The sequence below is a fragment of the Megalobrama amblycephala genome, linkage group LG1 (genome assembly GCF_018812025.1).
Source record: "Megalobrama amblycephala isolate DHTTF-2021 linkage group LG1, ASM1881202v1, whole genome shotgun sequence".
Classification (NCBI taxonomy): Eukaryota; Metazoa; Chordata; class Actinopteri; order Cypriniformes; family Xenocyprididae; genus Megalobrama; species Megalobrama amblycephala.
Window position 1 is genome coordinate 28,050,577 of NC_063044.1, and position 16,292 is coordinate 28,066,868.

Below are 16,292 nucleotides of genomic sequence, written 5' to 3' on the forward strand. Positions count from 1 at the left end.
CTTTCAGGTGATGTAAGAGAATATAAATAGCTGTAAGAGTCTATTTAAAGAGGTGAACTCTAAAACAAGACACAAAGCTTTTCTTAAGCTTCTATGAGCCCTCTTTACTTCCACATACTCCTGCTACCTGGTTAATTTCCCTCCGTGACATCCCTGTTCCACTAATCCACTGACCCCTGACTGGCTGATCTGCATCACTCTGCCATTCAAAGGGAGGATGGGCCTGACGTTAGGCGGGCAGTGCGACGGTTGCCATGGAAACCTCTTCCAGACGATGCTGGGCAGGGTGGGATTGGGGGGTTGAAGGTGGGAAGGTATAGGGGGAGGGGACAGTCGGCCACTAAGTTCAAGGTCATCGTCACAATACTGTTGTGTCTGTGACTCCCATCACTGAGAAAAGGAGAAATGCAGGAAAAAAGAATATATATATACTGTATATAATTTATCTACAAAACAAAATCCAAGAAACATGAGGTGGATTCAGAATTTTGGAGAAAAAAAAAAAAAAGGAAATTTATCATTATTACTTTCCTGGCCAGTCCCATTCTTGGTCAAAATCGGTCAAAATAATGTTCAGGTCATATTTCAAACAAAACAAAACAAAACAAAACAAAACAAAACAAAACAAAACAAAACAAAACAAAACAAAACAAAACAAAACAAAACAAAACAAAACAAAACAAAACAAAACAAAACAAAACAAAAAAACAAAACAAAACAAAATTAAGATCCATTTTCATTTTCATATTCCAAAAAAAGAGAAAGATTCTTGTTCTAATATTCACATTATTAAAAAACATTACAAACGTTACAAACGTTACAAAAAACAGGGGATTCTCACAGAATCTGCCAAAATAATGTTCAGGTCATATTTCAAACAAAACAAAACAAAACAAAACAAAACAAAATGCTACTTTTGGACCATTAAGATCCATTTTCATTATCATATTTCAACAAAAAGAAAGATTCTCAGTCTAATATTCTCATTATCACATTACAAAAAACAGGGGATTCTCACAAAATTGTCCAAAATAATGTTCAGTTCATACTTCAAACAAAACAAAACAACAACATCAAATAAAACAAAATAAAACCAAATCAAACAAAACAAAATAAAATAAAACAAAACAACACAACAAAATAAAATAAAACCAAATCAAACAAAACTAAACAAAATGCTACTTTTGGACAAATTAAGATCCATTTTCATTTTCATATTCCAAAAAAAAGAAAGATTCTCATTCTAATATTCACATTATCATAATGTTACAAAAAACAGGGGATTCTCACAAAATCTGTCAAAAAAAAGTTCATATTCACACAAAACTAAATAAAATAATTTAAATAAAATAAAATAAAATACTATTTTTGAACCATTAAGGTCCATTCCCATTATCATATTCCAAAAAAAAAAAAAAAAAAAAAAAATTCTTATTCTAATATTCTCATTATTATAATGTTATAATCTGTAAAGTAAACATCATGGTACTGTTGAATTTATGCTTTCATTTAAAAAGCATTACAAATATTGTTTTATTGCTATGTATTAAAATAATGAGAATTTCCAATTAAAATAATGCCTTTATGTTTTACTACAGTAGTGAAAGTAAAAGGTCGGGATGCATGAAGGAAATAATTTGGGGTAAATGTGCTTTCTTGTCCTAAAAATAGTGACACAAAATATTTAATTTAATATTTAATAAAATATACAAAATACTCTTGATTCACCCAGACATGCAGCTAAAAAAATCAACAGTTCTGTTTATGGAAAACTGGGTCAATGCCTTCCCAATGCCCTTGTACCACTTTTAAAACATCTGGAGGGGAAAATCACAATTACAAACGTGAATGAGAGTGTTATGTACAATTTACCTTTTTAACATATTCAATAGTGGACCTGAAAAGTTGCACGTAACCTTAACGTGTTTTCTTCATGTCAGTGTTATTACGAGTATCACACACCGTCCTGTATCTGAGAGCAGGTCTGGCAAACTGCCTGATCCCTCCCAGATATTATGCGCTCACGTCGCCACAGGCTTTCGGATGAGGGAGGGAGGGACGGAGGGAGGTGGGGGCAAAAGAGAGAAACAAAACGTGACGAGGCACCCGAAGCGTCCTGTTATGCAACCGCTGACCTACTAACATACATTTCTAAACAGAAGCAGCTAGCGGCAGGATACTGGAGCGCCTCGCCAACACAACACAGGGCAAAAACACACGGGCTGCGGAATCCATGCGTACTGGACACACGGCGTGCAGTGTGTGTGGATCACTTCGCCTTTCCATTCGAGCCTGATACAAAGAGACTTATAATAATCATCGGGCGCCAGATATTTGGATACACACACACAAGCCATAAAAGGTACGTTTGTTTTACTACTTTTAACTGCACACACAAACACTGATACAACTGCATGGCTGATGCTTCAGTCGTGAAATGTTGATGACTGAAATGAATCAAAATGATGTTTGTAATGCAATGGCTTTAGTTTACTTACAGATAAGGGCATGTTTAGTGTGTTTACGCATGCTCGTTACGGATTGGGATGTTGCTCAATGTGCATGTTCGCAATATTAAGGCGAGGCCAGGACCCCTCGCGACTGTTGACAGGACATTTAGCATTTAATGCCCGTAAAATATTTTTATGATGCCATGTACATTCATTCACCATGCGCAAAAGTGCTCTCTATGTATATGAACCATTGTTTATTTGCGTTTAGCAATGATATTGCCCTATTTTATGATTACTCACTACATTTTAAATAGTAAAAAACAAACAAATATGTAATAGTTGGTTAACACTTATGACTTTGATTAAAACACCAACAAACATTATTATGTCTCTAGAAATGTCTTGATATTAAGTTAATGTATGATGTTTGTCAGTAACATCCTAATGAAAGTTTTCACAACGTGTTAAATCCAATTGGGTTAGGAAGTTAATGCGGCGGTCTGGGAGGAAAAATCCCGGACACACTTCTCGCTGTCACGTGTAGCCGTGCTCAGTAAAGGTTAACGCGGGTGTTTACGTTAGAGAAGTCAGAGCCGTTAACTCTTTCCTGGTAAACCGACGGGAGCAAATCAGTTGGCAACTAAATGTAACTTTCTTGCATGTAAATACTACAAGTGGGAAACATGCAATTCTTGCTCTAAACTTTCGTTTACTTTATTGATATGCATCAAGATTTATTTTGGTACGAATTTAGTGACATTCCTGTTTCTGGCATTTAGTAACTTTTGTGGTTACTGTTGTATTTAGTGTTGTGCCTTAATTATGGTGTAGACCACCTAAAGTATGGTATTTGTATATAGGCTATAATTATTATTATTAATAACATTTGCATTAGCGCTATTCTCCATGAGAGTTCACTGGTTGTAAACTGATTTACTGAGGTCATTATCCTTGATTCATTGTTGGTACAATTTACATGTTTAATATGTTTTTAAGTTACTTTTTTTTGCGCTGAAGACACCCAGTGCATGCTTAGAGTAGTATGCATAATATATGTTTTATCATAAGCTTTTGGGTCACTGATTTTTAGGTTAAACAAAAGTATATAGCAAATCAGTGTGGATGTGAGACTGCTTGACAACTTGCAATTTTCATCTAACATTACGCAGTCTTTCTGTGTAAAGAGTTACATAATGGAGAGAAATAAAAAGGCTGAATGAAAAAACAATACAAAACAAAAACACGGGGTCTTTAAAGCATCAGGGGACATCAGACGAACTGCTTTGTGTGCCAGCACAGAATGTAGGTCATAAACCTGGAGAAAGCACACCCTCGTCTGCCATAACAAAGAACAAAGCTTCTGCCAGTTTACAGATCCGTGCAGTGAAATCTTGCATATCGGGAACAGGTTTAGCAAAAATATTAAATGTTTAATTGTGCAGATAAATCTTTCAGATTGCTACACATAAAAACACATTTGTTAAGTGCAGTGTCATTGTTGCTTTACGGCGTTTGATTGTGACCAAGATTATTGACCTCTTTAGGCAGTTCAATTGGTTGATTTCTTCTAGTGAAAGACAAAGGAAAATAGGTAGGAGGCGCCTCGTTATTGTGCCGATGTGGCTAGGGAGAGGTGAATTACCGTTTAGTTTTGTGGGGCAAGAGAGCACATGTGACTGGTGAAACACATGGACTTGGTCAAAGCATTTATTTTTTTTCAATAGAGGATGATATGAGTGTGTTTATAGAAAGAGTTGGCTTGGACCTCCTCTTTCTTGTCCAAGGCCTGCCCTCCTCCTACTGGAGGAGATAAACCCAGGCGTGGAATCCAGGGACAAAAAAAAAAAGAGCTCCCATCCCACGTGCCGAATATTACATTCTGCCCCAGGGTCAATTACATGGCCACAATGAAATCCAGCACCCCCGCCTTCTCCCATTATTTCCATTACTGAAACAGCTGTAAAGCAACACATGAAACATTTGAGCTGAATTATAGTTTCCAGGCCTCGCCCAAGTTAAGACTACAAGCTATTTCTTCCCAGATGAAAGCGCAACTATACCCCTTGTCCTATATATAGGGCAAGTGAAAGTGAGTTTTATTGGCCCTTTACAGTTTTAAGCTTAGCTACAGTAATTGCAGTCATTCAGTGAAGTCAGTTATTAGAAATTATTTCATTAATACTTATATCACATGATACATAATGAATAACAGACGCACAGGTGTATCATATCATGTCAGTTTTTAGGATGGGTTGGCTTTTGATGTCTCAGTGGTTAAGATTTTAATTATTAGTTGCATTGTTGCTAATGTGAGGAAATAAATTCTTTTTAATGACTCATGGGTGTGGTTGACAGAGTAAATAACTCATCCACTTACCTGTTTTTTAATGGCGTCTTCCTTTCCCTCCATTTTAAATGGAAGATTTTAAATGTAGGCACAGTAGCATTTACATTTATAATATTTAAAATTAAATACCATTTATTCAGTTATTAAACTTCTTGCATTCCAAACATACATGTAACACAGTAATAGTGCTCTGCTCATTTTAAGTCTGAAATAACGATTGGCATTTCTCTGAGTAATCTGAGCTGATTCTGTGAGAGAATGAGTTGTCTGATTGATCCAGTCCATGAATCCCATGTTCAGTGATACAGCAGTCGATTTGACTGAATCACTGAAAGAAAAAAAAAACTGAATCAGTTGATTCATTCATAAGTATGATAGTATGTTTCTGTGTGTGATACTACATATTATGTTTGAGTGTACGATAAAATCAACTCTGAATACTGTGCCAATATTTAAAAAATAGTTTTTGATTCAGTTTTTCTCTTTTCCCAGATAATTTGGCACTGATCCTTGATGGGGTTTTTGTTTGTTTGTTTTTTGTTGGGGTGTCTTGGAAAGCTCCTCTGTGTTTGTGTAGCTAGCATTCAATAAAATGTCTGCAATCCTCCAAACACCACTTTACCCTGTATTCTCTTTTTTTCTCTCTCATCCTTCTTCATTCCATTTATCCTCAATCCATCCCTCAACTCCCTATTTTTAGCAAACACTTTAATTCCCTTTCTGACTCTGTCTCTCTCGTGATGCCTGTTGCACTCCTGACCTATATTTGAGCACAGGGGATAAGAGCCAGTTTTTTCTTGCTTGCTGCCCAGTTTCTAGGTTAGTGGGTCATTCAGGAAGGGAGTCTGTTTTAGCTTTGTGTCTCACTTGTCCATCAGTTAATTATTCTCAGTGTACCTTTTTAACATCATTTGTGATTCTGGACCACAAAACCAGTCATAAGGGTCAATTTTTTTAAAATACATCATCTTAAAGCTGAATAAATAAGCTTTCCATTGATGTATTGTTTGTTAGGATAGGATAATATTTGGTTGAGATACAGCTATTTACTATTAACTGAGGGTGCAAAAAAATCAAAATATTGAGAAAATCGCCTTTAAAGTTGTCCTTAGCAATGCATATCCACTCACAAATATAAATTTTTGATATATTTACGGTAGGAAATTTACAAAATATATTCATGGAACATGATCTTTCCTTAATATCCTAATGATTTTTGGCATAAAAGAAAAATCTGTAATTTTGATCCATACAATTTACTATTGGCTATTGCAATATACCCGTGGGACTTATGACTGGTTTTGTTGTCCAGGGTCACATTTACATTTCATTAACACTGCACTTTATTTGACATTTCATTCATATCGTACTATAATGGGGGGAGGAAACGTCACAGTTTTGGCCATATTCATTATGCACCACCAGACTAAACCAGAAAGTGTTGATTGAAGACACCCAAAGAGGTTTAAGCTGTCTTGAGTTACGTAATGTTCTCTCAGATGTCTGGGATGAGGAGACCATAATCCATAAAAAGGGCAGCCAGATCATGGGATTACACTGCATTCATGCATAATTGCTGATGCAGAGGTCATACTTAATGCTAGTCATTGTCCTGTTTTAGATATGAAAGTTTAGTGTTATGAGACCAGATATTAAATTTAGAGAGCACCAAAGTAGTTTTATAGGCCAATTTACACTGTACCGACAGACGGCGACCAAAGCCACCAGTCACCAGATTACAGTACGTCACTTCTCAGAGACTCCACAACCTGACAAACACAAACTGGACATGTTCAGTCGGTGAAAAGAAGCACTGATGAACAGCACAGGGGTAACGCAGTGATACACCAAAACCTGATAAAGTGTTTATTGCTATTGTTCACCTTCTGTCTGTGCAGTATGAATGAGTTCAATATTAGTGGGATACTCGGACCAGATATTTGCTGCCAAACTGATATGTGAAAATTTGCACACAAAAGGAAATCAGAAACCTTTAGTTGAACATCAATATCATGACATTGCAACAGGGAGTTGTGGCTCAGTTTAGGTCATGACAGGATCACAGCAATGTGGAATTACCCACTGGCTGATGAGTTAATCATCACTGGCGACTCCGCTTTTCCATTAGTGCTCACTTTTAGATGGATGAAACAGTTAACACCCCTGGATCTGACCTCATGTTGATGGAATGTTCCCTTGCTCCCCTTTTTTCCAGAAAGGCCTGACCTATATTGCAAAGCTCTCAATCCCCAGATCATAAAACCTGACTTGCTTTTGCCTGACCTTGGTTTATCTCCCATTATAGTAATTATTGTTATGAGGTTTTATTGCCTTCTTATTATTAGCTGAAGTATGCTTCTTTTGAAAGTTCTCCTTGAAAGCATTTAAGAAAATAGTCAATTAAAAAAGGAAGTGTTAATGTTTTAGAATTCGGTTTTCATTGCACACTGGGGCACCAGGCCGTTCAGGCTGTGCAGCCAAGACGAGATTTGTTGTAACATTTGATGTTAATGTTTCAAAAGCCGAAACCCCTCACACTGATTTCCTCTGAGCAGATGATGTAATACGGGATAAGGTTTCGAAATGTTAAAACAAATCATGTGTTCATTGGTAATGTTTACCATATGTGTAGTCATGTTTGCGGAAAACTCTTGATGGAATTCTGTACAAAGGGTGATGCTGAACTAGGAAACTAATTTTAGGTAATTCTCTTTAGCTGTTGGTCCTCATTGACCAAAAAATTATATCTTAGGTAATCACTAATAGCGTTCTTAACCGTTTTCCCTTTGCATCACAAGAGTCCAATGTCTAGTCAGAGAGTAAAGGTCATGGGTCACAGACAGACAAATCAATAGGAGGGTTAGGAGGTCAGACAGTGGTTGCTGGGCTACAGAAAACATTCTGTGGTTGTCAAGGTTAAGTAGATGAAGCAAGAGAATTTGACAAAGACAAACATTCCACTTCTAAATCTTCTGATTACCCAGCCATGCAAAGAGGTGTAGAGAGTTTAATTTAAAAGAAAAAAACCACAACAAATTAAAAGATTTTTTTAAGTGCCTAAAGACATGCTTTCGAGGATTAACAAATCTGTCTGTCGTTTCTCTTTTATGTTTGCAGCTTTTCGTCGAACAGCCAGCTGGAGGCTTTGAGAGCAGCAACACCCCTCCCCAAGAGGTTGACAAGCTGGGGCAGACCGAGTGACCTATATCCTCCAACACGCCCAAGGCACTGGGACACATCTCTGTTGGCTTGATAGAGCCCTGTTACATAAAGTGTGAAAACAAAGAAAAAGGGGGTCAGAATCTTTTAAGCAAATTTGGTCACCTTCTCTGTACATCAGGACTGGAGGAATTCTTCGGGTTTGTTAAATGCAGGAGACCCATAATAAGGTGCACCTGTTCTTGCTCTTCTTAGCTAACCTGGACACTTGATCATCAAGGACTATTTGTTTGTGATTCAAATCAACAAAACCAATGAGGTTCAGCTTTTCAGAAGCTAAAATACCTTATAAAGTCTTTGCTGATCCAGCTACTTAGTAAAATATTCTCCAGACTATTGTACATCAGAATATCCTACAGGGATTCTTGTGAGCACCTTCACCCCATCCAAGTTTCTTCATTAATTTCCATTATCGGTGCTAAAGCCGAGGATGGAAAGTTTGAACTTGCAAATATCAACAAATTCCAGTGCAAGCAAAACATCAGAGAACACAGAAAGCTTTTCAGACTACAGTGATCTTCTCCATTCACCCAAACCAGCCCTCGCCAGAGCCGCCTTCTCAAACCAAAGCCAAACATGAGCTGTCGACGCAAGCGCGAGTTTATCTCAGATGAGAAAAAGGATGCATCCTACTGGGAAAAGCGACGCAAGAACAACGAGGCAGCCAAGCGTTCCCGGGAGAAACGGCGCTATAATGACATGATCCTCGAGAACAGAGTCATGGCACTAAACGATGAGAATGTACGCCTAAAAACTGAACTTTTACAGCTTAAGCTCAGGTTTGGTCTGATAAGTACAGCCTCCTACATGGAAAAGAGTCAGCAGATCGGTGGAGCAGGCAATGGAACTTCTGGGGGCAACTCCACATCATCCTCTTCCTCCAGTTGCTTCTACCCTAATAGTTACTCCAGTGTTTCTCAGATGATGATAAACTCTGATTCTTCTGAAACAGAGCAGTCCGTTCGAGGGGATGGGCATTTGAAATTGACGAAGTACTCCCCACGAGGTTCCCTCTCTGATATGTCCGATGGCTCCTCTCGGGACAGCCCAGAGCCATTGGCATATGACATCAAGCAGGAAGGGATGGGTCTAGAGATGGACATTGTCAATAGCACCACCGCACAGATCATGTTCAACATTCATTCTAGACTGCCTGCAGTACTTCACCAGCGCACGTTTGAGCCAGGTTATTCAGCGAGCCAACAGAAGCAACAACGCCTGGAGACGGTTGAAAGTTCTGACGTCCCGCAATCTGCTCAAAGAAGTGTCATCTCATACCGTTCTAGCAGTGCCTCATATCCTGTAGAAACTCAGGAAATGATTCCAAAAGAGCAGCAAAACCTCACCCAGCTTACAGAGGAACCAACCGGAAGTCCCAAAACCTTGGCAGAGGTGTCTAACCGGCTAGAGAGGAAGACTTTGGACTTGTCTCCTTATGACTACACAGAGGCAGCCGAAAGGCAAGCGCACATTGCTCAGCGACAAACCCCTAGGGTTGATGCTGCCACCCCAAATCTTCTGGTGAGACCAGAGGATGGAGATGAAACACAGATGTATCACTGTTCTAACAGCCCTCCTGAAAACGATGAGCCCCCAGTGCTGACCTATGAAGGAGGCTTGAGACAAGAAGAGTACTATGAGGCTCACTCAGGAAAGGACACTTCCTCAAGTGACGGGGATCCTCGCAGCTCTGATAAAGAGGGCTCCACAGATGATGAGTCCCCCTCTTCCTCTTGCTCTGATACAGGCAGCTACCACCCTCACATATTCATGACCCAGAGCTCATTCTCACCAAGCCAGTGCAGAGATGGCCAAGTGGAAATGAAAGGCACTGCCCTACCCCACAAATTGAGACTCAAGCACAGAGCTCAGAGTGATGGCACAGCATCATCTCAGGACTCACCAACGACGCCACCTGCTAATTTTCAACCATTACCTCAGCACCCTTACCTGGCCTTGTCTCAAACTGGCGGTCAGTTGAGTGCAGGGTTTTGCAAGCAGGACACTTCAGTTGGAAGCATCGAATGTGGGATGAAGGAATCCAGCTTGCGTAACAGTCGCAACAAGAGACATGACTGAATGGGAGACCGTAGGACTCATTGGGTCTTGGTATAAACCCCCAAGAGACATTTTATAAACCCATCGAGTCATCTTCTACCCTTCACCCATTCCCTGTTTGTATAAGAGAAGTGGACATTGCCAGAACTACAACAGGACAGAACCTGATGCATTGTACCATAATGTATAGACTTACCTTTAGTTGGTATGGCTTTTTGTTTGTTTGTTTAACTTCCTCTTAAGGTTACATTGGCACTTTTATAACAAAATGAAATAGGATGACATGCTATTGATCGCACTTACCCGTATTTCCTGTGCTGCACCAAGATGTCAACATAAGAGTACATTCAATTCAAGAGCAATATCTACAATTTGTGAGGCATTGTAATGGATTCTTCTATGTAAATAGGCAACTTCAAGTGCCCCTTTCTTAGTTTTTGGCCACGATGTAACAACAGAACATTTGCAGGTGGCTTGCACCATTTTTAAACTTACCAAACATCAGAAGATTCAGGGAACGTTCCCTTGACCAAAGAAACATGGCTTTAATTTCATACCTCTCTCTGCTCCCTACCTCTGTCTGCTTTTCTAACTAGTCTAGACGATCTCTTTTCCCACATTCAACAGCCTAGCTACTACTCCTTGATCAGGCACTTGGTTTGTATGTATAAAATGTGATATAAATAGTATATATGAATATATTTTAAGAAGAAAACAAAAAGAAAATATGGAGTTAAGCAACTAATGACTTTTTTTCTTGTCAAAAATACTGTACAATATCAGTGTGTTTGCAGTGCCACTTAATGTAAACTCCTTTTTTTACTTTAACAATTTGCAACTAAATATTTTTTTTAGAATTTCTCCTTTTATAGGAAAATGACAAAATGCCCCAAAGCCTTTACAGATACATTAGCAGGTTGATTTAAGCTTCATGTCATAGATACTAAAATATTTTTTTATTGCCGTTATAACTCATTGAAATGTCTAGTCTTGAAACGCTATTTGCCGTTTTTCGTAATATGTATTTTCATTATGTTTAAAACATTAAAACTACCCTAAAATTACATTTAGCTTCCCTTTTATGTAGCCATCCTATTTATTGTTTTCCTTATACATCCAATGATGTAAAACATCAATTTGCTATAAAGAGAACCTATTATGTAGAAAGATAGATATGAAACATTTTTGTTCTAGACGTAATGCAAAACTACTTTCTCTTCCTCTCTGGTTATGAACATGAATGTTTTGCTCTTATTAGCATGGGGATTGCAGGAAAGCTCCACCCTGCTTACATCAGTATAAATGGATGATTACTAGCATAGTGTCTCTGACTGTTTGCCCTTGAGGCCCCCTGTTAAGCAATTAAGCTAGCTGATGTTGCAGTTTTTCACTCTTTAACTGGTTTGCTGACTTCTCACTAGTCAGCCACTGCCCTGCGTATGTTTTCCTGCTAAAATCGGGTTTAATTAAATTTTAAGTTTTATAAGAATGCTTGTAATTTTTTTCAGGTACCTCAAATTAGTCAAAATCCCCTTTTAATATTTCTCAAAATCAGTCTACGTAGCATGTTAACTTATGGCACTTGTGTATAAATGTAAAATATGTTTTCTCACAACACTGTATTGTGCTTTTTTTAATGAAATGTTTTGGGGGCCAAGTGTTGTCCTTTTTATCACTAACTGCGTCTTTACTTCCTGTTTACTGTGATTTTGTAATTGCTCACCACAATGTCACCATATCCCTCTTTGTCCTTTCAGTGTGTTTCAAACTGAGTGATGTTTGATGTTTTTTATTATTATTATTATTATTATTATTATTATTTTCTTATGGTTTTATCAAAAAAGAAAGTAAAAAAAAAACGAGCAAGGCTTGTTTGGTGTTATTGAATAGACCGTGGCACTGTTGTTCTATTGCTCTGTTTTGAAATAGATGCGTATTGTAAAAACACTAATATTCAGTGCTAGGTTTGGGTGCATTTCAAAAACTCTACAAAAAAAATAAAAAAATAAAATGTTGTTGCATTATTCGTGCGTTTGTCCTTTTTAATACTTACATAGTTATATAATTACATAAGTGCTTTATCTTACGCAACATGCAATTATAGCATTACTGATTCAAATTTATTGACACCAAATGACAGAATTGTGAACTTTTTTCAGTATGTTTGAAGAAGCTTTGACTGCTTTCTAAAAAGAGTTTCACTCAAGTTGAAAGAGATTAGTAATCAAAGGAATATCCTATATGCTCTGTTTTATTCTGGATTAACATTACGAAAGGGCAGAAGTGTTGAATATCTCGGTCTGGCCTATATCATGAGATACTGACACACTGACACACATCATTCAAGCTTTACCGCAGGCTTACTTTACTTATGTAACACTGACCTAGTTACTCTGTGTGCTGCTTAAACTAGTAACATGTAATGCAGATGTGTTCAGCAAGCTGATATGTACACGTTGCACATTGACAATCACTCATAATGTAACATGATAAGCGGTACACAATGTGCGTATTTGAGACTATCGCTGCATAAATATGAACACACAAACAATCTAGTCAAACAGGATACAATCTGTATCTTTCTCTTTCTGATTGACTCTACAAGACTAATTAAACCCTTATTTCTCTAGTTCCTGCATGTTTGTGTTGTGAAGATATGCATGAACAGAACAGCCTGTTCTGCTGATGAGAACATGCACAGGTCAGCAGATCTTTCAGGTGTTTTTAGTTTTAACACCTACCAAGCAGGTCAAAAGTAAATATATGGTGAGATAAATCAATTTAAAATCTAGCTTTGCCAAGAATAACCACTGTATGTATATGCATACAGTGGATTATATGTAATCTTGATTATGTTATCAGATTCCAGAAGTTATGTAATTAGATTAAATTACATTTTAAAATAATCATAATCAGACTACAGTTACATTTTTTATTGATTACATGATTACTTAATATTCAAAAAATGGCACTAAAATATTCCATAATTATATTTCTAAAACAGCCTATTGCTTATAATATTGTTTGTAAAGCACATAATTATAATTATATGGAAAATTGAGAGGATGCATAGCATAAATTTAAAAAAAAAAATAAATAATAAATAAATATATATATATATATATATATATATATATATATATATATATATATGAAGCAAAATTATTTTTTAATAAAAAATTATTTATTTTAATTTTACTTTTTGGTCAACTGACGAACTTCCTGCAGTTCCTTCACCAAAACCCTGATGTAATGTAATGTTTAATGAATTTCATGTAGTTGACATCATTTTTTCTTCTTTTTTTTGTATTTTTATAGCAATATGTTACAAGATCATCCTATCCAAATCTATGTGATAAACAGGTTAGGTCAAAGTAATCTAAAAGTAATCAAAAAGTAGTCAGATTATATTATGTAAAATGTATAATGTCATCTATAAGCACAATTTCATCATGTAATTTGTAATTTTTTGTAAGTAATCTTCCCAGCACTGTATACTGTAAATATCTTGTGGAGACCTGGTTTACTTTAGCTAAATGAAAGGAACATACAGTGCCAGTATCAATGAAGTATCAAATTGAACAGGTCTCATTGACTTGTGTTCTTTGAATCCATTGTCCTCAAATAAAACTGAAGCCCTTGTTCCGATTACATTTCATCAAGGAAAATGTTACACAATCTGTGTGTGAGGACAGGTCCCAAACACAGAGCTGACATAATGAGTCTGGCAGAGAGAGAGAGAGAGAGACTGAGGGATTGGGCTGAGGGGATTTAGATCTCTCCTGAGACACACCGTCTGATCGGAAACACCCTGACCCGGTCCACAGTAAAAAAAGAAAAAGAAAAAGAAAAAAAGTGGTGCGAGACAACAAAACTAGAGCAATCTCATTACAATGAAGGCTTGTTTTGTAGATAAGGCCCAGATAAGGTCTGCTTTCTTTACTAAAAAGACAAGGCAAGGCTATGGAATATATATAGATATTATATTTTGGGATTTGGGATTTTTTTATTTTGGGGAAAGATCTGTGTCTTTTCACATACACTAAAAGTTTAAAAGTATTGGCGTCGGTAAGATTTTTTAATGTTTTTGAAAGAAGTCAAAATTCTTTCATAAAAAATATACAGTAAAACTGTAATATTGAAATATTGCAATTGGAAATAACCATTTCGTATTGTAATATATTTTAAAATTGTATTCCTGTGAAATTTTAGCATCATTACTCCAGTCTTCAGAGTCACATGATCCTTCAGAAATCATTCTAATATGATGATTTGATGCTCAAGAAACATTTATTATTATTATCAATGTTGAAAACTGCTGCTTAATAATATGTGGAAAATGTTTTTCAGGATTCTTTAATGAATAGTTCAAAAGAACAGCATTTATTTAAAATGGAAATGCTTGGTAACATTATAAATAAATATATAAACTTGAATATATAAGTTTAAGTTAATATTTAGCATATTATTTGCAAGAAACAAGATTACGGTGCTTTTTAATATGGGCAGTGAAATGTGTAATATGTGCCGCTAAAGTGAGCGTGAAATAGGCCATTGCAACCAATGCCAGCAGCCTCATAACTACATGAATGATATTAATAATCACCTCTATTTTTGAAGTCAGTGTCGTAACCTGTTTTGTGAGGTTATAAAACACAATTGCAATGGCTGCTGCAGAGTTTGTAGAGAGGTGGGGCGGCAGGTAATGTTCCCCAAACAACAGCAGTGGAAACAGTAGCACAGTCTTATGGATTCGGCTTCCCCTTTGTCCCCCTTTTTGTGACTGGAGCATGCACAAAGCTTGCATAAACAGGTCAGTTGAAAAGTAGGTCAGCACTGAAGGGAGGGAGGAATGAGAGAGAGAGAGATGGTGATAGACATGAAGTGAAAGTATTGGTAGAAAAACAGAAAACAGAGAGAGACAAGTGGGTCTGTCCTGTCAAGGGAAGCTCATGGTAAGCTGAGGGAAAACAGGCTTCTCAAGTTACCTGGCTTATTTCGAACTGCCGAGAGAGGTCAACGGATCAGGCCACTGCTGCATGTGTTTGTGCCATTGCACAACGGAAATATTGTGCACTGGATTTTGGCCCACTGAAAGCTTTCCTTCACATGGACAGGTCTACAGAAACACCATCTGCCCTCGTCTATACAGCCAAAATTTAAACAAAACTGTAGAGTCACTAAGTTATTCAATTCTTAATGATATTTGAATATATTTATTATAGCATAGGCTTAAATGTTTGCATATGGTTTGCATGTGGTTCTGAATGTTATTGTAAATAAACTTTGATTTCGACGTATCATGATTTGAGTTTGAAAATGCAGGTTTGATGCTCAAATTCATTAGTGCATATCTCTAGACAAAAAAAAAAAAAGTAGTGTTAGTAAGTGTACCATAGTATTTTGATACACACACAAAGTGACACAAAGATTCAATGAGGTTCTTCAATGGGGAATCTTTCGAATTTTCCGTTTCCGTTTTTGAGGTAGCTCTGTATATTTCTATGGCATCGCTGTCAAAGCGTGAATTTCTGGTGAAGTGGATTTACTTATTGTAGAGTTAACAAAAGTTATCATGAGCATTGTAATGTTTGAAGCGAATGTGATTACAAATGATTTTAAAACAACCGGTTCATTTATAAATCCGTAAGATCTTACCTTCATGCTGTGGAAATACAAAAAGTACCCAGATGACCTACTACTTTAAAAGAGATTTTTAAGTTTGCATACATGTATATGGAACTTTATCCCATGAGGCCACGGTAGAGGATTTGTGAATGGCAGTGAATGACGCGATTGACGCAGGGAGGTCACATGATAATGACATTGACAAAATGTAGTATGTCCGTATTATACTACACACACTCATACTATTTAGAACATAATTTTTTAGCTGTCGTTAATAATTACTCATTCAAAGTGAGTACCTACTCAAGAGAGAATGTGATTTTTGGATCATTACAATTCAGGATCAGAATAAGAATGCAACAATAAGCTTACTTACACACACACACACACACACACACACACACACACACACACACACACAAGGACCTTGATTTGGACTGTTGACCTGACTTTTTTATTCCACAACCTGTAATCCAAACTCATACTTTACAATCACTATACTAACAATTGCCCATCATTAATCATTTATGTTTAATCATCAGCGCAGGATATGCCTCGGATGTGTGTCATGGAGTTACGGAGACCAA

At 36.9% G+C, this 16,292-nt stretch overlaps 1 protein-coding gene across 1 annotated transcript; it reads left to right on the forward strand.

Moving 5' to 3' along the window:
- The first annotated feature begins 2,073 nt into the window (after positions 1–2,073).
- nfil3-2 (nuclear factor, interleukin 3 regulated, member 2) lies at positions 2,074–12,101 on the forward strand. Its single transcript, XM_048187358.1, is given in 3 exon segments — positions 2,074–2,362; positions 7,918–8,555; positions 8,558–12,101. Coding segments are annotated over 2 exon segments (1,647 nt in total). The 5' UTR covers positions 2,074–2,362; positions 7,918–8,449; the 3' UTR covers positions 10,099–12,101.
- Positions 12,102–16,292: the final 4,191 nt, after the last annotated feature.